Source organism: Mytilus edulis, chromosome 10 (assembly GCF_963676685.1).
Source record: "Mytilus edulis chromosome 10, xbMytEdul2.2, whole genome shotgun sequence".
Classification (NCBI taxonomy): domain Eukaryota; kingdom Metazoa; phylum Mollusca; class Bivalvia; order Mytilida; family Mytilidae; genus Mytilus; species Mytilus edulis.
Genome location: NC_092353.1, coordinates 65,377,946 through 65,400,674, shown reverse-complemented (window position 1 = coordinate 65,400,674; position 22,729 = coordinate 65,377,946). Strand labels below are relative to the sequence as shown.

Below are 22,729 nucleotides of genomic sequence, written 5' to 3'. Positions count from 1 at the left end.
AAGACAGTGCTTTCCTAGCTTTTTTTGGCTAAATCTGTTAAACTTGCAGTTAGCTATATAGATTTCCATTATTTTTTGTCAGAGCGCCCAGAAATTTATACTCAGTTATATAAATGAAAGAAGTTTACTATTATTCTAATTTTTTTACAGGCGGTTTAACTCCTTCCAAAATTCCACATTTTGTGAAGGACGCTCACCAGCGATATTAATTAACTTGATCATTTGATTCCAATGCAATCTTATTTTTATCGACAAATTTCTACTGGTCCGCCGGACCACTAGCTGACAAAATCTTCTGGTCTGACTACCGGTCCAGCGCTAATTTCGACCCCTGTTTAGATAGTTTTGGATGAATTTAGATGATAATTTACTTTATATGTCTTAAATGTATAAAAAATTTGGTTTATATCACATTTTAGCATCATTTGTTTACGTTTCCTTGTTGTGATGATTTTCGGTTTCAATGTTGATATTCTTACGTCATCATTCTATGAAGTCGGGTAGTTACTCTTTAAAAGCATACATTTTTTATGTGGGAGTCTGATCAGAACAGCCAAGGCAATATATTCATATTTTACCACGGGTGTGTAATCAAAGCTTTGAAGGACATCATGTTAGAATTTGCAGTATCTTAGTATTTAGTAGTATTCAACACTACAGTACAGATCAAGACAGCTTAACTTAGCCCCAAGTCCAGCTTTGTCGACACCTTTCAGTTTCTTGTCATGTCTGTTAATTCCTTTTCTTCCAGACATAAATGTAGTAGACTGTGAAACTCCAATGAGGAAATAGGGAATTTTTATCAGGACTCATACTACAGAGTTCAGTCTGTGCAAAACTTTTGACTATTGTAGGGTTTGTCAGACCTACCGGTAAAGAGATTTTTTTTTCTTTTATCTATGGTTAACCAAAAAATCTAAATATTTCTGTCTGAATGACTGTCATAAAGTGAAAAATTAACTGAACTTGTTTTAGAAATGAAGTTGTAGAGTTGCCAATGAAATAAATCCATTTCCTGAGACTGGCCTGTATAGCCCTGATAGTGATACATCTTAATGTTCACAATAGTCATACTTGCCCACTTTCATTTTTTGTGGGGGAATCCTGGATTTCCCCAAAGGAGGCTCCCAATTGGAAATTTAAAACAAAACAATAAATTTTACCATTGGTATAGCATTGTAAAATTATGAAGAATCAAATAAATAACAAAAAATGAATTTGAAGGCCCTTTTAAAGGTTTTGTAGGACCATGGCAATCATCTTGCATGTAAAATTCTCATGGGCATTTTGAAATGTTGGCAGGTATGAATCTTCAATGTTACAGCTGTCTTAAGAAATTCATGACTTAACTTGTGTGATAATATAATCACCTTGCCACCACTTTTCTCCAATCAATAACCAAGGGAAATTGTTAAAACATAAGAATATGGGTTAACTCTGCCCATGGACAACTCCAAAACTCCTTATGATTTTTTCTTCAACAATGCAAGGAATGTTTTTTTCTCATCAAAACCATTTTGACAAATTGACAACATTCTACTTTCTTCAATGCATTACTGGCTGCTGGTGCATGTATTTACCTTTAATCATCCTTGGTGGGTGGCATACATGTATGTACATTTTTATTTCAAACAATTAAATTTCATTCATTAAGTTAAAAAATATTGATTTAGATTTTAATGCAGTAACAGTATTTAGTCTCACCATGGAAGTAATATTGGAAGGAATAACATCGTCGTCACTTCAAAGGTTTCATCTGCGTTACCGCCCATCTTTCAATAACTCGTTAATTGATTCAATATCTGGCATGGAAGTTTATTCTCCGCATGTGATCGATCAAATCACTGACACTTATCGGTCATTTTCGTGTTCACGGAGAACTACGAACAGACAAGTTTTTGTCGAATATACATGCGAAGTAACCCGAATAGTCCATTCGTTACATTCCGTTGATGTACGCTGCCGAAAAGAGTCATTTGTTCAATTTTTATTTTAGTCCAATTTTTCCCTATTTTTGGTTAGTTTGAACTTAATAGTTAAAACCGACAGCTATCACATACGAAATTGGAGAACAAAGTTGTGTCATTTCAATTTTAAAATTTACAGACAATTAAAAAACCATTTCCGTATAAAGTTAAGAAGATGACTGTACAAAAAATACGTTTGGACACCCTTTATTAAAATACGAAAAATCTAAATCTCTCGTGTATTTATAGTCAATTAAATTATTAACAATTCTAAACGGTTCTATCCTTCAATTTAAGTTCTTGATACATAAACTAATTTGTGTAAAAATGAATTTACCGTAAGACAGATAGATGCAAGCCCATTTCGTCGGTTTGTTATATTTTTTGCTGTATAACTTATTATATAAATACAAGCATTCCACAATAAACACTTTTTAAATATATATTTATGAAAATATTATCCCCGTTTTAGTTGTCCAGTTTCAATAATGCAATCAATGACATTTATGACATAAACATAAATTTAGAATACTTGAAAGTAAATATTATTTCATTCAATCTCGATAAACTTTGCACATTTCAACAGTAAAAAAATCTATGCCTACATTTGCCTACATTATTTTGTTAAACATCATGTGAAACCTGATCGATTCATCGGTATTTAACTGTTTAACTCGGGATCCGCTTTTAACCGTAAAATACTTTTAGAACAGTTTAAAACAAACGGTAAAAAGCAAAAATATGCTAAATTAAATACAATTTTCCATGTTAAACTGCTGTAGTTTGAACAATTCTCGTCCGTTTTTCAAGTTTTTTTCACCATTCGATTTCTTTCTAAAGGTAGATATTCTATGTGATACAGCGCTACCTTGTTATTAATAAACTAGGGATTTCCCACAGGTGCGCTATAATTACCGGACTCGATAAAACCACGTGACTGATAAGAAATACCAGATGCCTTTTACAACCGCGGTAACGCAGATAGTAACCAAAGGCGTCTTACCGCTGAGACTATAATTGGATGAAATCGTATGACTTTAGTACAGAGCTCAGCATGCTAGAAATACATGCTAATTAGTCGTTGTTATTCCTTCTAAATATTACTTCCATGGTCTCACTCTATATCTAGATAGACACTTTAAAAAAAAAATCACATGAAGCAGCAAATGAGATATAGTGAACAATTGGAGTTATCCCTCTTTGTACTAATTCTCTCCTCCAATGTATATAGCTCTAGTTTGTTCTAAATTGTTTTGAAATAAAAAAAAAAATGAGGGGGGTAGTAAGGAGTGTCCTATGTGTTTTCTATATTTATATCATTCAGCACAATCACATGCAGACTGTTTTGAAAAAGGCTTTTAGAGGCAGCAAAATTTTATCACTGTATCAATTTATTCAGACATCATATTGCAATAAACATATAAACAGTTGCCTAGCAAACAGCTCTTTAAAATACCAAGACAGTATAAGTATTTGGAAATTTAATTCATAAAAGTATAAATTTGATCCTTTTCTCCCTGAAGTTTCCTTTGTGGGTCGTCACATTTTCCTGATTAATTGGTCAATGCTTTGTTTTCATGGTTAAGTCTGTATCTCAGATTCTCAAAGCAATTTGTTTACTTTGTTTGCCGTATGGAATGCATACCATTACAAGGTACAAATGTACAAGAATATGTCTTGTCTGGCAAGTTTTGACTTTGACCTCATTGTCATAGTCCATTGCTAAAAAATAAGTTTTTTTGGTACAAATGTACGTTTTGATTGTCAGATATACTATAAGCAATAAATACATGTAGGAGAACTTTGTTGTTGTATGGAATTATTGTAAGGTGTCCATGTCGTCTGACACAAGTGATTGGGTTCACCTAACCTTGACCTTATCACCATTATTTATTGGGAATGTTAAATTTTGTAATACTTGTATAACATTTTTCAATAAGACTCAGCATAGTTTCAATCGTGATCAGTAAAGCTGGTGAGACATTTCAGAGTAGGCACTCTTGTTGTTTCATAAATTTTACTTTTAAGGACTCAAACATGCCTGTATTTAAAAGGATGTACCTGACATTCTCATCAAAATAAGATTTTTATCATTTTGCAGCAAATACATGTACTGCTGTTTGGTGCACAAAAATAATTTTAAAGGATCAATCTTTCCATGGATTTTAAAGCCCTTGCCATAGCAGAGGGGGCATGAAGTTTTACCCTTGTCAGTCTGTGCGTTTGTTCAGAAGTCCCAACTTTCTAAAATTGGTTTCCATTCTCTATGTCTCTTCAGTGATGTAATTAGGGATCAATGTCCAAAATAGAAATTTTTATATTCTCCCTTTCGTGAGATCAAATTTCATGTCTATCATGTTGTTAAGCATTGACATGTGTCATTTCCATGGAGATTATTTGGCTCCACCCCCTCAGTCATGGTCTATTGACTTTGAAACTTTTGCTTAGTTTTCATGTATTAGTTTGTTATTAGGTTGGTTAACAAATGGTTAATGGATAACCCCTAGTGGTAGGTCGATGGTATTTAGTTTGCAGTTGAATAAGCAGTGGCATATCTCATAACCATGGAGGTTTTTTTACCATGCCCCCTCAGTTATGGTTTATTGACCAGAGGCGGATTTAGAGGGGGGGCCCAGGGGGCCCGGGCCCCCCCTTTTTGGGAAAAAATTTGGTTGCTTATATAGGGAATCATTGAAGCGTGACTGGAGCGGGCCCCCTCTTAGGTCAGTCAGTGGGCCCCCACTTATGAAAATTTCTGGATCCGCCACTGTTGACTTTGAAATTCTGCTTAGTTTACATGTAACAGTATTAGTTTGTGTTTAGGTCTGCATAAAGGGAACTACTTATGATAAGTCAATGGTATTTTGAATACAGTTGTATAAGCATTGGCACATGTTTAGCCATGTACTTTCAGTCATGGTTCATTGACTGTGAATATTTGCAAAACTTACAAGTTAAAGTGTTGCTATTTTAATTTCAACATTTGCATTATCAAAATACAAAAAAAGCGAGACATACCTCTGTGATAACAGTTTATTACCATATAAGACTGAGTTTTTGAGAATCAAATCAGTCAATCAATGAAATTGTTTACCCTTGTTTCACTTTTAATGCTGAAATTCTATTCTTTTTGATAACTGAGCAAACCTAATTCATGTGTAGCTATGGGGTTAAATGGAAGGTCACATGAATATGGATGAATTGAGGTTGAATTATTAACCTGTAAGGTAATAAGTCATATGAAATTCTTATTAGCTTATTTTGACAAAATTGAACCAAACAAGCTAATAAAGGTGAATTATTATTTCATTATTTCACTTTCATTCATGATTTAATATGCAAACAAAACATATTTTGATTTGATTTTTTTATATATACCGGTATCTCGTACACATAGCTAATGCCCCTTAAAGGGCCTCTAGTAAAAATTTAATTTAAGAATAATACTTATAAGATTTTTGATCAATATTACTCTTTGGCAGTCTTTGCTTATTATAATTAATTGACACTAACATGACTAATTTGAAATGTGATAAACTATATGTGAAACAATACACACACAGCATTGTAAACAATGTCCATCCAGTGTTCACTTGTCTCAAGATGATTTACTTAATATAAGTCTAATGGAAATCAATTCTGTATGAGAATATATAGCTTGGTCTACAATAATGTTAATACCTTTTAAATATAATTTAATACGCTTGCTTGTTTTGACCTGAAAAGAGTCATTGTTAACATTAAAACAATTTAAAAGTGAAATTAATACCTATATACCTATTGTAAACAATAACTAGTGTATTTATTATGTACACTAACACCATAGGATTAGAGGAAAAGCAGATTATAATGATCCATCATATAATATTGACTATTTCTACCTGGTATTGATTTGGAGTAATTATTGTCTTTAACACAAGATAAATCAGACATGTATGCTGGAGAACCCCCAAGGTAAATATTCCATTATTTATTGTTGTTTCTTATATATTAAAAATTAGCAGGCAATTCAATAATGGATTTTTTTTTTCATTTTGAAATGTTTCCATGACAATAAGCCACAATGTTGTATGGATGCAGCAGCCATGTTAGTCATGTCAATATCATGATTATATTGCAGTAGTATATTTTACAAAATGTTGTCTAAATGAGATTTTGCCTCTGTAACAGTCTTTGTAAATTTTGAATTTTATTTGAAATATTTTTTACAGTTCAGCTGAAATTTTTTTTTTATATAAACTTATTTGTATTCATCCTTATTAGATTGTTTTTCCTTCAAAACTTAATGTAAAAACAAGATAATAGTACAGTTTATAAATAACACATAGCTGAGAGGGTGATAAAGCAGATTGTTACCCTGAGAAAACATTGTCAACTGTGGCAAAGTCATGTTTGACCATGCTTTTTCGAGGGGCACCAATCTGCTCTCTCACCCTCTCAGCTACATGTATGTGTTATTTATTAAATTATAATGAATGTCCTATATAAATACCTATCATTATTGTCTTTTACCGATGAATTTTATCTAAAAGTATTTTCAACGACCTCACATACTTCTGAAGATATGTATATTTTTTTTTTTCATTTTGACAGTCGAATAATAAAATCTGAGTCAAAATGTAGAACTTAGGCATTGTCTTTAATTACTAGATGTAATTCAATTTATTGTCCTTTAAATTATTGATTTTTTATTGGTCTTGATCACAAGAGGGCAACATTTAAAAAAAATTGTCTCCAACTGAGCAATGGAATACAGTAAATTATCTCCCTTGTATTAACCAATTAAAATATGGTATTCTAACATGAAGTATTATAATATTTGAGGTCTAAACTTTAAAAAAAAATATCTTACTGATGCATACCTATCTCATAAGATAATATATTTATTATACTTCACATTAAAATGCCATATTTTGATTGACTAATACGAGGGTGTTAATTTACTCTATCACATGGCTGAGAGGGTGACAATTTTTTTTAATGTTACCCTCTCGTCCAGACCTATCAAAATCAAGTAATAAATACAATACGTTTTTGCTCAAATTTTATTATTTGACTCAAAATAAAAATATAAAACATCTTGTTAAAACTTTTTTTGTTTTTTTAATACAGTAACGTTGTTATGAACGTGACATGATAGAAAATACTTTTGAATTAAGATTAATCTGTAAAACACAATAATGATAGGAGATTCAGTATAATAATTTAAATAACACATAGCTGAGAGGGTGATAGAGCAGATTGGTACCCCTCGAAAAAGCATTGTCAACCATGGCTTCGCCGCGGTTGACAATGTTTTCTCAGGGTAACAATCTGCTCTATCACCCTCTCAGCTATGTGTTATTTATATAGTGTTCAGTGTATGTGTATCCCCCTGATGTTTTTATGCCCCACCTACGATAGTAGAGGGGCATTATGTTTTCTGGTCTGTGGCTCCGTCCGTCTGTGCGTCCGTTCGTCCGTTCAGGTTAAAGTTTTTGGTCAAGGTAGTTTTCGATGAAGCTGAAGTCCAATCAACTTGAAACTTAGTACACTTGTTGCTTATGATATGATCTTTTTAATTTTAAAGCCAAATTAGACTTTTGACCCCAATTTCACGGTCCACTGAACATATCAAATGAAAGTGGGAGTTTCAGGTTAAAGTTTTTGGTCAAGGTAGTTTTTGATGAAGCTGAAGTCCAATCAACTTGAAACTTAGTACACTTGTTGCTTATGATATGATCTTTCTAATTTTAAAGCCAAATTAGACTTTTGACCCCAATTTCACGGTCCACTGAACATAGAAAATGAAAGTGGGAGTTTCAGGTTAAAGTTTTTGGTCAAGGTAGTTTTTGATGAAGCTGAAGTCCAATCAACTTGAAACTTAGTAAACTTGTTGCTTATGATATGATCATTTTAATTTTAAAGCCAAATTAGACTTTTGACCCCAATTTCACGGTCCACTAAACATAAAAAATGGAAGTGGGAGTTTCAGGTTAAAGTTTTTGGTCAAGGTAGTTTTTGATAAAATTGAAGTCCAATCAACTTGAAACTTAGTACATATGTTCCCTAATAGTATAATCTTTCTAATTTTAATGCCAAATTAGATTATTACCCAATTTCACGGTCCTTGGAACATGGTAAAGGATAGTGCGAGTGGGGCATCCGTGTACTTTGGACACATTCTTGTTTTTTTCACTCTTTTAAGTCATATGAAACGAGTCACTGGTGAAAAATAATGTTTATCAAATTCTTGAACCAAGGCATGTACATGTATATATATCATAAACTAAGTGTGCACAATTTTGTAATTTTTTTACCCATCCATATCGTATAATTGTCCAAATTTTATTTCTCTCAGTCTGTTATGATGTGAAAATATGGCAGCTAATTAATTGTCATGTTTTAAAGCTGTAGTTTACCGATCGTCACCTTTGTAAACAATCAACAAAGAGTCATGGATATTGAGCACTTGTTTATCATGTACAATCAAATAATAGTTTATTTCAATGACAGATCCATGTGTAATGCAATCACTAGAATTTTACAAGAAAGGGAATGCTGAGTTGACTGCATAAGGAAAACATATTGGCAAATTGTGCACTGGAATCAAACAATTAAAACAAAGTAAATTTCTTCTGAATTAAGACAAATTATAGAATTTTCTTCAGAAAAAAGTATATAATACAACTTATAAGTTTTATAATAAAAACTAGACATTTAGTCGTGCTTCATTTTTATTGTCAACATGTCAGACATTTACTCATAAACACTTTTACCAATTTGCATAATACTTTGGTGAATTGTTTAAATCTATTGAGGTGAGCTCCCCTTCAGTTTTTTATTAATTTTAGATTTAGACTTTCCGAGGAATGGGGTTTATTCATTTATACAAAAAGGGGGATTTTCCAGTTTTCTGACTATAATTCAATAATGCTTTCACCAACTTACAAGAAATTTTGGTGAATTGTTTATATCTACTCCATGAGCTCCTTTTTGATTTTAATAAATTTTAGAGGTTATGTTTTTCGAGTTTTGGGGTTTTATTTTTTTTTTTAAAGGGGATTTTCTAGTTTTCAGACAATAACTCAAAAATGCTTCCAGCAATTTTCATGATATTTTGGGGAATTGGTTATATCTTTTGATGTAAGCTCCCTTCTCACTATACAAATCCTTGTACATGCTAATAATTTTTTTATTAAAAATTTAATTCTAATTTTTGTCGAGCCTGCAACTTTTGTTGCAGAAAGCTCGACATAGGGATAGTGATCCGGCGGCGGCGGCGGCGGTGTTAGCTAACTTCTTAAAAGCTTTATATTTTAGAAGGTGGAAGACCTGGATGCTTCATACTTTGTATATAGATGCCTCATGTTACGAAGTTTCCGTCAGTCACATGTCCAATGTCCTTGACCTCATTTTCATGGTTCAGTGACCACTTGAAAAAAAAGTTCAAATTTTTTGTAATGTTGAATTCTCTCTTATTATAAGTAATAGGATAACTATATTTCATATGTGCGTACCTTGCAAGGTCCTAATGTCTGTCAGACAGTTTTCACTTGACCTCGACCTCATTTCATGGATCAGTGAACAAGGTTAAGTTTTGGTGGTCAAGTCCATATCTCAGATACTATAAGCAATAGGGCTAGTATATTCGGTGTATGGAAGGACTGTAAGCTGTACATGTCCAACTGGCAGGTGTCATCTGACCTTGACCTCATTTTCATGGTTCAGTGGTTATAGTTAAATTTTTGTGTTTTGGTCTGTTTTTCTCATACTATATGCAATAGGTCTACTATATTTGTTGTATGGAATGATTGTAAGGTGTACATGTCTAGCGGGCAGATGTCATGTGACCTTGACCTCATTTTCATGGTTCAGTGGTCAATGTTAAGTTTTTGAGTTTTGGTCTTTTTTTCTAATACTATATGCTATAGGTCAACTATATTTGGTGTATGGAAATATTTTATGATCTTTATGTCAGTCACGCAGGTTTTATTTGACCGTGACCTCATTTTCACGGTTCATTGCACTGTGTTCAGTTTTTGTGTTTTGGTCTATTTTTCTTAAACTATAAGTAATAGGTCAACTATATATGTTGTATAGAAGCATTGTTAGCTGTAAATGTCTGCCTGGCATGGTTCATCTGACCTTGACCTCATTTTCAAGGTTCATTGGTCTTTGTTTAGTTATCTTGGTTAATGTTAAGTTTATGTGACAGTTGTTATAAAGCTTTACTTTATACTTAGGACTATCAACATAATATCAATGATTAGTATAGAAGGCGAGACATTTCAGCGTGTGCACTCTTGTTAATGGAAATATTACATTGGAAAAAAACTAGGGACTAACAGCTGCATAATATAATAAACAATAACATAGGGTTACTGCATGAATATTGGGGAATATTGTCCCGAGTAGAATTTTATATTGCACAAGCTTGTGAGTGCAATATATGTTCTAAGAGGGACAATATTCCCCAATATTCATGCAATAACCTGTTTATTGTATAGCAATATAATATTTGAAAGTAAAAATTGGTTTAAACTAAGATTTTGTCGTTGATGACGTCATGAATTTTGAAGATTTATTGCACTAGTGCTGTATTGGAATTTATTGCACGCTAACTTTAGGTTACTTTCTTTGGAAAATATTATATTGCAATGCAATAAAAAGAGTTATCCAACTTTTGACGTAAAAATTAAAAAACACAAAATTTGTGATATATCAGATAAAAATTGAGGATAAAAGTGTACACTTTAATTGAAAAAGAACATAAATGCATAGCAGCTGTAGCCCCAATGTAATTTCTACTTTTAGTGTTAAAATGCTATATGAGATTAAAACATATACATTCCATATTGCTGCAATATGAAATATTAAATATTTCCCAAATTGTTTCATGTGCATATAAAAAAAACCAATTGAATTACTTCTTTTGATAAACATTCATGATCAACGTGGATTGGTGTTAAGTCTTGTTACACTTTATAAGTATTATTTTTTTTTGTCTTAAGGTCAGCAAATGTAAAAATAATTTTATATAAGCTATTTAAATTGACAATTATTTAAACCGTTACCCGTTACATTCAAGCACTACTAGTATTCATTGCAGTGACAAGTTCATTATTGTTGGGTTTTTGTTTACTTTATAGACTATTGTTATTACACATTGAAATATGTGACAAAGTAATTTAAATGAAACCTTTCTTTGTGTCTATACCTATACACAGGTATATCAAACCCGTTATTATTTCTACGTTAAATGAGATATTGAAGGAATATCTTTATATCTGTATTTATACTAAGAGTGCAGGATAAGGGATGTGAATTGTTCATTGTTATCAGCTGATACTATTACAGAATCAATAAGGACTGGATCTCTAGAACGTTTTGATAAAGTAAATACCTGGATCAATAGAGTTACCTGTAATAGCATGTTGACAACCATTTAGCGTCACAAACTAAGATGGCCGATTACACTTCCTGATCACTTGTTTTGGGGTTTTGTCTCAGATTTTTTTGACAGTTATTTGATTCTGTTGATAAAATGGAACCCAGCTATAAAATGGGGAAGTGGAGTCCCCAGGAACAACACAGGTACATGTAAACTCTACTTCAGTCTTGTAATAGCTTTAATTTGGAATATAAGAGAAGTACTTAACCTACATATTGACATTTTGACATTTCAAAATCATATGTCCAAATAATCAGTACTTATTGTTGTGTGAAGAGAAATTTTTCATTATATTTAATGCAATATAATTAAAAAAATTATATGGTTCGCTGTCACAATTTATTGAAGTGTTTAACAATGGGCTGAAAATGCCAGCCATTCCAAATTTATACATGATCTAATATAATGATGATTATATAAAAGATATATAGGGAAAGTACTGGTTTTAGTCAAAGTGGGGAGAAAGCAAATACAGCAAAAGGCAAGTCCATTCAAATGTTTGTATAGACATGATAGATATATAAAAAAAGTGTCCAAGGCCTTCAAGCTTTAGCTTAATTGGTAGTTACTTAAAAAAACTTCAATTGGTCTGTTGTAGAATTGAAGACTGTTGTATTGAGATTTAGATTGATTGTTGTTCGCTTTATGTCCAGTGGCAAATATTTCATACACATTCATGATGTAAACAAAGAAACGATTACATAAATGTAATATAAGGGGGTAGATTCTGGAATAGGGTGTCCACTAAGATGAAGGGGGTAGAATCTGGAATAGGGTGTCCACTAAGATGAAGGAGTAAAAAACTTTAATATAATACAAGGGGTAGAACCTGGAATAGGGTGTCCACTTAGATAAAGAGTGAAAACTTTAAATGTCAAAGTGCTGGGAAATGAAGATATATAAATTAGGAAGGGAAAGAAATTTAGCATTGCAACAGGCCAGCTATTATGGATCCCATAAAGAGTCGCAAGGGTTCTTAACATGCACTCAATCTGCTTCTGTTTTGATTTTTTTTCGCAACTTTTAAATTTGATTTTGATAAAGAAATCCACTTTGTTTAAAAGCAGACCACCAAGAGGACATCTGTGATGTAAACAATCATTTGAATATAAACATTGCTCCAAACAGTGGCAGGATACAAGGAGACAATACACATGATACATGTAGCATATTTATACAGTTATTACCTACATGAAGGTCTATTCATACACTTGTATTTGTGTTCCGGACCATATGAGTATTTGGACCATACGCGTATGGTCATGACCATATGGGTATATACTCATATGGTCCAACCATACGCATATGGTCGGGGTAATTAACACTCTGTTACAGTTTACTTTTAATACTTCTAAACTCTTCATATGGTATGACTGTTCATTAAAAAGACGCTATCATATAGGTAATTTTATTATCATATAATAATAAAAAGATTACCGGTAGCTAAATAAAAATTAGAAGTTTCACATAGTTAATTTTACTTACTTGTCAAAACTATAATAAACACATTTTATACCGATGGTCATTACCGATGGTCATCACCGATTTGTTATTACGAGTGCATGGCAATATAGATGTCGGCTTAAAAAAATAAATTCCAAAAATTTCTTAATGATCTGTTGTTACACAAGAAGTCACTGGAAAGTAACATAGTTTATTTAAGTTGTCTTGTAAATATGGTGTATTGCAATCAAGTTACGATATTTGAGATCTAGAGCTTCTTAAAAACACTGTATACATATCGGAATGACCTCGGTATCACTGTACGCAGCTACAAAAAGGCTAGCTTTTCACTCGCCAACAAAAGGTGTAAATGAAAAGGATCGTGTACATCCGACTTGCAAATGCAAAAAAGCTATGATACCATGTGGAAGTAAATGTCACCCCAAGCCTACATGCAAGAATGTAATTAGCGATGAAAACTAACTATGGCATCAATATTTAATTTTTACGTAATATTTGAATTATAAAAATAAAACATTGTCATGTCACCATCATTTTTTTATGCCCCACCTACGATAGTAGAGGGGCATTATTTTTTCTGGTCTGTGCCTCCGTTCGTTCGTCCGTTCGTTCATCCGTTCATCCGACTTAAGGTTAAAGTTTTTGGTCAAGGTAGTTTTTGATGAAGTTGAAGTCCAATCCACTTGAAACTTAGTACACATGTTCCCCATGATATGATCTTTCTTATTTTAATGCCAAATTATAGTTTTTACCCCAATTTCATGGTCAACTGAACATAGAAAATGAAAGTGCAGGTTAAAGTTTTTGGTCAAGGTAGTTTTTGATGAAGTTAAAGTCATAACTACTTGAAACTTAGTACACATGTTCCCTATGATATGATCTTTCTAATTTTAATTCCAAACTAAAGTTTTGACCCCAATTTCACGGTCCACTGAACATGGAAAATTATAGTGCGAGTGGGGCATCCGTGTACTATGGACACATTCTTGTTAGATAAAGTTTTTGTATTATTGACACTTTTATAATGTGATTTAAACAAAAATACCTACATGGTCCAAATACTCATATGGTCTGGCCCGTTAATAACCAAACGAGTATTATATTCAAATGGTCAGACCATATGAGTATACGCATATGGTCCAAATACTACTATGGTCCGGAACATTTGCACAGTAAAATGGTCTATTGCAGTTTTATGAAAATTTAATTGAATAGTTGGTCTGGTCAATATAAACTAGTGTTGGTAGCAAAGTTCTTAGGAATATCCTATCTGCTACTACCACATATTTAGAATTACAGAGAACTTAATGAGAAAATTAAAAACTTTGAATTTTATTCTACTTATAGACTAGGTAACTTAAGTTCAAGTTTCACACAGTCTTGGTCAAGGTTTTCAACTTTTTTGTTGTTCAAGATTATCATGATTAGGGTTGATTTGATGAGTCAAGATAGTTCTTACTGTCAAGATTATTGTCTTGCTTCATTGAAGTCTAAAAATTGTTTCTGGCAGTGGCAGTGTGAACAAAGTTTTAAGTTTTTGATTATGTCATTTTAAGGGGAACCACTAAGTTGTGGGTCAAACATTTGCAGGTCTAATTTCTATGTTGATTATTTGGCCTATGGCTCTCCATCATGGTCCATTGACTTTGAATATTTTGCAAAGTTTACATGAAAGTCCGTGTTGAGTTCACTTAAAGATATGAACTACTAATGATAAATTAAAGATATTTGGTATGCCATTGTATTAGCATTGGGAAGTTTCATTTGCTTTGAGATAATATAGCCCTGTCCTCTCATCAGGGTTCATTAACTCGAAACTTTGGAACCTGGTGCTGGTTTGTATAGGTATAACCCCCGTAGTTTAAAACACTTCAGCCTTTTACCATACACAATCTCCTCTCTACTGAGTTTGTGTTAATTTTTTGCCTCATTCATCAAAATCTGAACCTTTTGCTGATAAAGGATAACACTACAATGTAAAAATGATTATCTTTTTGAAGTAGTATTTGTCTGTTAGATATTGATTTTTTACTGCATTAGTTACTGTATTAGTCCTTATAACTCACCTTTTATTATTTAAGGATGAGTCATATACAACTGGGTAAAGGGTTTTAATCAGAAAGACAAATACTCAGTGCCTTATGGTCTAAAGAGATATACTGGTATTTTTAACTTTCTTAATTGAAAAGCATATATATTTTAAATTAAATCATTGCGATTATAACCCTGTTGCATTTTTGGTAATAATAAAAAAAATTGCAATAATTTCTAGTAATCACTTTTTCTGTCCTTCCAACTATCAATGTGTTAGAAACAAATGGTTTTTGGATAAAAACTAGAGTATCCCTTGACCTTGATTGAATGAAACATAAACAAATGGAAGATACATTTATAAGGCAGGGGAAAAAGGCGATTGGTTTTGGAGTCAATAGGTCACTGTTATGGACAATAAATAGACTTTTTTTTAAAATAGTTAAGGCATGGAAACTTGTATTATAATTTTTACCATTTTGGGGCAAAAAATTGAAGATAGAAAAATTGAAAGAGCAAACATTATCAACAAGACTAGATCTATCAAATTGTGAGTCAACTTCTTATAAGATTTATTGCCCCATGAGGACAGTTTTTTTCCAATCGTTAATTGCCTTTCAGGCAAAAAAGCTATAGTCTAAATTAAAAATGTTTATAAGAATGTAAACAATAATTATCATCAAATTCCTCAGAAGCACTGAAATACTGTGTTGACCTCTTGTAGGAGAGATTGCCCCAAATTTGATTTTTATCAATTTTCCAAATTTCAAATTTCCTGTCAATCATCCCAGTTGACATGACACCCTTTTGCAGAACCTACCTATTGCATTTATTGGGTAATTTGTTCTCCTCCTAAAAGTGCATATTATAAGCCATAAAATATTTTTTTCACTGGACGTTGAGCAATATCCAAATAGGTCACACTGGAAGGGGGATGTCTAAAATCGTAAGGTTGACAATTATGGATATCTACCGACTCATAGGGCCATAACTGCTTGATTATACTGAACAAATATTGACCTCACTGGGGGTGAATATTAGAGTTCACCAAATAGTACAAATTGTCCTTACCTGTGATGCATAAAAAGGGTTATGTACTAGCTGTTTCTATTTGTCTAAGTTATTCATGGGTCCTACTGATTTGAATGAAAATATCTGAATTAATTCACACCTCATGATTTTTATTCTAGTCAAAAGATTTATTCAATTGTACTGTGAGGTCTAACAATAACAATTATTCAATCAATCAACAAATTGTAATATATAATTAAATCTCTTGCATAACAACATGTACAATCAATTATATATAGTAATCCTGACTTCATAGCAAATAAAACATCATGACATCCAGCAATAAGATTCCATGTTTTTCTGGGATCTCTAATCTTTAAAGAAGAAAAATATTGCATAAATTCCCATGAATAGAATAACTCTGGATTTCATCCTTTGTGTAAATGTAAATTGATTGTGTAATTTTTTTTATTTCATAATAAAATGACACAAATTACTAAAAATTGACAAATATTATGAAAATTGATAATGTTAATTTAAGGTAATAAATTTAAGATTTGCAATACGATAGGACAGCTGCACTCTTAAAACATACTCTTTTTTTTTGATTAATCCAAATTAAATTGCTTAAATAATTGTTTTAATATGTCAAGAGAGAAGATATTGTTGCAATTTTTCTGAAGAAAATGTAATTACCTAGTTTCAAAAAGGAACACTTCCTCTGATATATTTCATGTAGTATAATGTGGGGTCAGTTTACAGTATATTATTACATTTTTTACCCTTAATTGTCATTTGTTTACAATTTCAGTCAAATTTTATTTCATGATAATCAAAAGTTAAACAGAAAATGTTAATTACTTATACATTAGCACTCACATATAAAAGCTAAAATGACATATTACTTTTCAACATTGAATTCTTATCATATGACACATATATACATGTAATTAATGAAATTAAGATAAATCCAATTAACCTATGGGTATAACTACATGTGTAGACTTGTTGTCCTTAATAATAAAAGTAGGATAATATTATCATTGTTGTCCATTTAATAATAAAAGTAGGATAATATTATCATGGTATCTATATTTGACAAAAAAGATTTTATCAAGTAAGTGTATATATATAGTATATTTTAATTAACGTTTCCTAATATAATATATCTTTTTATATGTTTACGGTAAATTAATCAAATAAAACACTTTAGAGTTTAAGGACATCAGTACTAGTAATAGTATGTCCAAGGATTTTTATAAACCAAACAAATCTTATAATATAGCCTGTCAATTGCAATAGGGCTTTAACTGCAAAATCTGTTAAAATATTTTAAATTTGAGAGCTTGTCATAGATATTTTGCTTCATGATGTCATTTACAAAGATACCAATGTGGGTAGGATATATCTTTTGGGGTAATGCCTTGGCTCATATTAATTCTACCCCAAAACTAGGTGTTAAATGAACTTTTTGTCTCACCTACAACAAAAGTTACAGACTGCAAATTAAACATAGTGATTACAATCTGTTGGCAGCATGAACTATTTGTTAAAAGCTTTTATATTTCAGAAGATGGACAACATTGTAAGCATCATGCCTCCATGCAGAAGTCTCAGGTGACAATGATTCAGTCTGTCTTTTGTCCATTGTCGGTCACCTCATTTTCATCATTCAGTGATTGCTTGAAAAATATGTATTTTAGTTTAAAATACTCATGATCACTTATTTGAGTAATAGGATCATTATATATTAATATATCAGATCCTTGCAAGGTCTACAAGTCTGTTAGACAGAGTTCACCTGACCTCATTCTCATTTCATGGATTAGTGATCAAGGTGAAAGTTTTCATTGTAGAGTCCTTACCTCAGATACTGATAGCCCCGAAGAGGTCAACTATCATTGGTGTATGAAATGTTTGTAAGCAGGTTTCACCTGTCCTTGACCTTTTTTCATTGCTTATTGGACATTATTTAGATTTTGTAGTTTGGTCTATTCCTCATAGACTAAAAAATCAGTAGATCACTGACTTTTTTTGGTCTATGTACGTAAACTTGTCCCTCTGGTAGGTTTTGTATGACCTTGACCTTACTGACAAACTGTCATGGTTAATTTTTCAATGATGAGATCCATGATTTTGTCAGTTTAACAGATACTATCAACAATAGTTCAAATATACATTTGTATTTGGTGTATGGAATGATTGTCTGTTTCACTCACGGTCTGGCTTGGTGGCCTGACCTTGACCTCATTTTAATTGTTCATTGTCGAATGTTCATTTATGTATTTTTACTTAGTACATGTATTCTTGTTCATATTGTGTGATAACATTTGTATTCTTTCTTTTCCAGTCCATCTGCAGATCCTTTTGGAGACAACACCATGAGTGGACCTCCTGGAAGGTAGGATCAGATAAACTTAATTAACAATACTGTGGATTCATTTATATTAGTTGGAAATCAATTTTTGTGGATTTCGTGGGTACAGGTTAACCACAAATTTAGATGTTCAAAGAATTGTAAATTTTCTATATGCTTTGTATGCAGATATATGCAAAACCACGAAATCAACTATCCACGATTATGTAAGTTTTCCTCAAACCACGAAAATTGGTACCCATGAAAATAAATGAATCTACAGTATTTTTTTTACAAAATTTATTTCAGGCTATATATAGATGAGAACTGGGAACATTTAATTTATTCAGTTTATCTCATATATTATATACAAATAAATTTCTGTTAATTGAAACTACTTAGCAAGTTTTAACCTGATTTTTTATGCCCCCATCGTAGCGTAGGGGGCATTAAGTTTTACCCATGTCCGTCTGTATGTTCTTCCCAAAGTTGGTTTCTGTTCTCTTACTTCAGTCAAATTTCATGAAACATATCATAATGCTGATTGCCACATAACACAGATAAAGTTTGAATTTCAGTAGCATCACTTTAACCGACCTAGAGTTATGCCCTTGTCAATTTTGTTTAACCAAACTGGTATATGGATAGGTCCTCTACAAATATGTCAAATGGTCCTTGTTTGGTTCAAATTGAATTAGGAATTAGGCTATTGCTGTCATTCTATTATTCAGATTGAATAAGTTTTTAAACAAAACCTGATTTTGTGACAGTGGTATATATATTGATCTTTATGTTGTCACAAAAATACATGTACTATATCAGTCACTGACAGAAGTGTTTTGCCTAGAATTTTTATGCTTAGTGGTGTTCCCATGAATTACTTTGTGCCCCTTTCTTTAAAAAGAAATTTCCTGTAACTATAAATAATCCTTCAAAAACAATTCTAGGGAAATCACTCGTCAGTGACCAGGTGATGATACAGGTCTGTAAATGTTATTATTAGATGTATATTCAGTGAACTAGTGAATTATTATTTTCCATTTCAATTTCTTTTATCCTTCATTTCTAGAAGTTTTGTGTAAACAAAAAATGAGTGTTTGTTTCAAGTTTTAGGCTTCTACTTAATTTACTGTGAAATTCATTTAATTATTCACTAAAAATTATTGAATTGACGGTTTATATTATACAAAACTTATTTATTCTCTTTTTTTCAGTGTTGGTGATGATTATAATAATGCAATGAAACAACAAAAGCTAGAAAAAGAGGTAAGAAGAGAGATTTGAGAAAACTTGACATCTCAGAACTGTAGGATTTTTCCCTTCCCTTTATGTCGCAATTAGTTACTTTGATACCATCATTGTTCAACACAATATTTTACACCAGTATTCAAGTTTTTACAATTTGAATATTGATTTGACATAATATCATGAATACTGTAGTAATTGTAATGATAGAATTATTAGTGTACAGTATAACTTCTTATTTTATCAAGAAGCAAGAAAGCATACCAATCTGCTAAAATCATACCTTATGTAAAAGAGAGGCTAAAGATTCCAAAGGGACATTCAAACTCTTTAAGTCGAATTATAAACTAACAAGGCTAAAAGACGAAATTAAAAGACAAAAAATAATAACAAAATAAAACACAGAAAACTAAAAACTGAGCAACATGAACGCCACCAAAAACTTGGGGTGATCTCAGGTACTCCTGAAGGGAAAGCAGATCCTGCTCCACATGTGGCACCTGTTGAGTGCTCATGTTAGTACAAACAGGTTATAATTAGGCAGGACGCTTTGGGGGAAAAGGGATAGGATTGTAGTTATAGCAATTGGAACATTTCCAATGTCATTTGTGAAACGATATTCAATAATGGTCAATCAACTCGTGATGGCGTCCGTAAAAATTTACAAAGGGATGATTATGTAAGATGTTCATAATCTCAAATATTTCTCTTGTTTTGATTTTATCAATATATGTGTGCATTATTTTAAAAAATAATTTTCATAGCAATGAATTGTTATAACAAAATCAAAATTTGATCACAATGAGGAAGAAAATAAAGGTTTTTTCTTATAATTGATTTTTTTTTTAATATATTGTGATTTGAACAAAAATGAAATAATCAGAATCAAATTTCTCATTCAGCCCAATAAAGAATGAAGGGTACTAGATACATTTTTTTCAACAACGGTTTTAAATTAACACAAATTTTTAATTTGTTGAGCCTTGCCTTTGAAGTTGACAAACTTTTTACATTTTCAGAGAAAAAGAATTGAAGACCAAAACAAGAAAAAAAGGCAACAGTTAGGACTGTTCCAGCCAAGTGAAGATATTGGACGACCTAATTCTGGGGGTCGTAGGAGAGGTCGTGAAGAACATCGCCCTTTAGTGGGTAATTCTAAACCCTCCACACCCACAAGTTTTGGTAAGACATAGATAATTACAGATGTACTGGGGGCCTCAATTGCCAAGAGGTCTAGGTAGTTAATCTACTGAATCACTAGCCTGTCAATTATAAGGTCGTGAGGTCAAACCCTGCATGGTGTGTTTGACTGCTACCTTAATAATTGACTAGCCAGTAGTGCTGAAATATGCTTTAAACACTACCACCAACCAATCAATAAACTAAATGTGCTTATTTGACACAAGTACAGTTAATATTTCACTTTACAACGAAAATATAAAGACTTGGGATAAGGCGCCCAAAAGTTAAAAACTTATTTTTTTGGCCATTAGAATGTTCCTCACACTGTTCTCTATTGTTGTATCATTATTTATCAGAGGAAACAAATATTCTGATTTCATTGAAGATCGAGTTTGAAACATTTTACATCTGCATTTAAAAAAAATCAATGCATGCCACCATCATACATGAAACAGGCCCAACTAAAAACATTTACAAATTACTATTTTCTTGGTGTTTTTCAAAGAAATTGATACAAAGATCTTACTATGTATATGCAATAAGATTGAAATACAGTTATACAGTTATGTACATTAATGTTGATTTTGGTTTGAGTTTTTTTGATTGCCTAGACCATGTCACAAAGGCAAGATTGAGATGGTGATGGTCAGTTGCAGCAGCCTCAACAATGTAATTAGTTTGAGATTCTTTCAGTACTGCAGTATGTTGATAAAAAAAGCACTTCTAAAAAGTTAAGGTGTTAAGGATATATTTGAGTTTAGGTTGTGTATTTTACAGAATATGTTAATCCAGCTGCATATGAGGACGAATCATTTCCTGAACCACAACGTGACACAGTTACTGTGTTGAATGTTACAACAGATAGTCACAGTGATGGTGATAGTGATATACCAGAAATATCTGCAGGTCAGTCTAATACTAACTCAGACAAACCTCAGGTCCATTGTACACTTCATTCAACCCATCTTGATGTCTCTAATGTCAGTAATGGGTCATACTGTGGATTCATTAGTATTCGTTGGATACCTATTATCATGGTTAGGTCGGTACCAGTGAACCACAAATTCAAATGTTCAACGAATTACTCATTTTCTATTGGCTTTGTAGCAAACAATTGGCAAAACCAAGAAATCAAATATCCACGAACATGCTGGTTTACCTCTATCCACGAACATGCTGGTTTACCTCAATCCACGAAAATTGATACCCAAGAAAAAAAATGAATCCACAGTATATGGATTAGTAAAGTTCAATGAGACTCTGCTGTCTGATTTTAACAGTATGAAGATATTTACATTTTGGTTTTAAGAGATAGCTATACACATTTGTAAGTTATCTACAGTTGTAAAGGATATTTCTGAAAAATTTGGTACAATATCTAGTTTGATTGTACCAGTATATATTTACGTCTTTTACGATATATGTAAGTACTACTGAACCAGTTACGACTCTACAACAAATTTTATCCATCAGATCACCAGTGATTGTGATACAAGGCAACCAAGTGCAAAAATATAGTGTAAAAAATTCTGTTGAAATGACTTGACTTATCAGATATGATGCACATGAAAACAACTTACGTAAATATAAAAGACACAAAGTAGCTATCATACGAGTACTTGCAGTTACTGAAATCTACTTAAATTAAGCCAATTAAAACTAACAAATAAATTGTGTTCCCCTATTTGACGGTCCCCAAATTGAACCTATTTTGACAGTTTTTTCACCTACATGTATTTATACAGACAAAAGTTTGTTCTGTGTTTTTATTTTGAAGATGTGTCATTATTTACTATATGGTTCCATCAATTTTATTTAAAATCCTTATTGAATCATGGAAAAATTGGGTTGAAATGACCTCAAAACGATCCAGGAATCTGTAATGAGGAGTACCCAAACTGCATCCATGCTTAAATTCACATCCTTAAAAATCAAATAACAGATTTTTTTTTTGATTTCTTCGATTATTTAAACAATTTGATGTTTGTCCATGCTTACTATTCAATTTTTTAGAAATGGATGCTTGTAACATATTTAATT

The 22,729-nt window shown here is 31.9% G+C and overlaps 1 protein-coding gene across 8 annotated transcripts in view; it reads left to right on the top strand.

The window, feature by feature from the left end:
- LOC139492255 (tubby-related protein 3-like) overlaps positions 1-22,729 on the top strand; it is a 104,104-nt gene that overhangs the window by 56,135 nt on the left and 25,240 nt on the right. For 2 of the 8 annotated variants that reach the window (XM_071280457.1, XM_071280456.1), the window contains exons 1-5: positions 11,069-11,543; positions 18,257-18,307; positions 19,477-19,528; positions 20,527-20,689; positions 21,467-21,595. In XM_071280457.1, coding sequence (XP_071136558.1) covers positions 11,494-11,543; positions 18,257-18,307; positions 19,477-19,528; positions 20,527-20,689; positions 21,467-21,595 — 445 coding nt within the window. In that variant the 5' untranslated portion in view covers positions 11,069-11,493. Of the gene's footprint in view, positions 1-5,733; positions 5,922-11,068; positions 11,544-18,256; positions 18,308-19,476; positions 19,529-20,526; positions 20,690-21,466; positions 21,596-22,729 lie in introns of those variants that run through there. The other 6 variants (XM_071280458.1, XM_071280460.1, XM_071280463.1 and 3 more) reach the window with 6 other exon arrangements.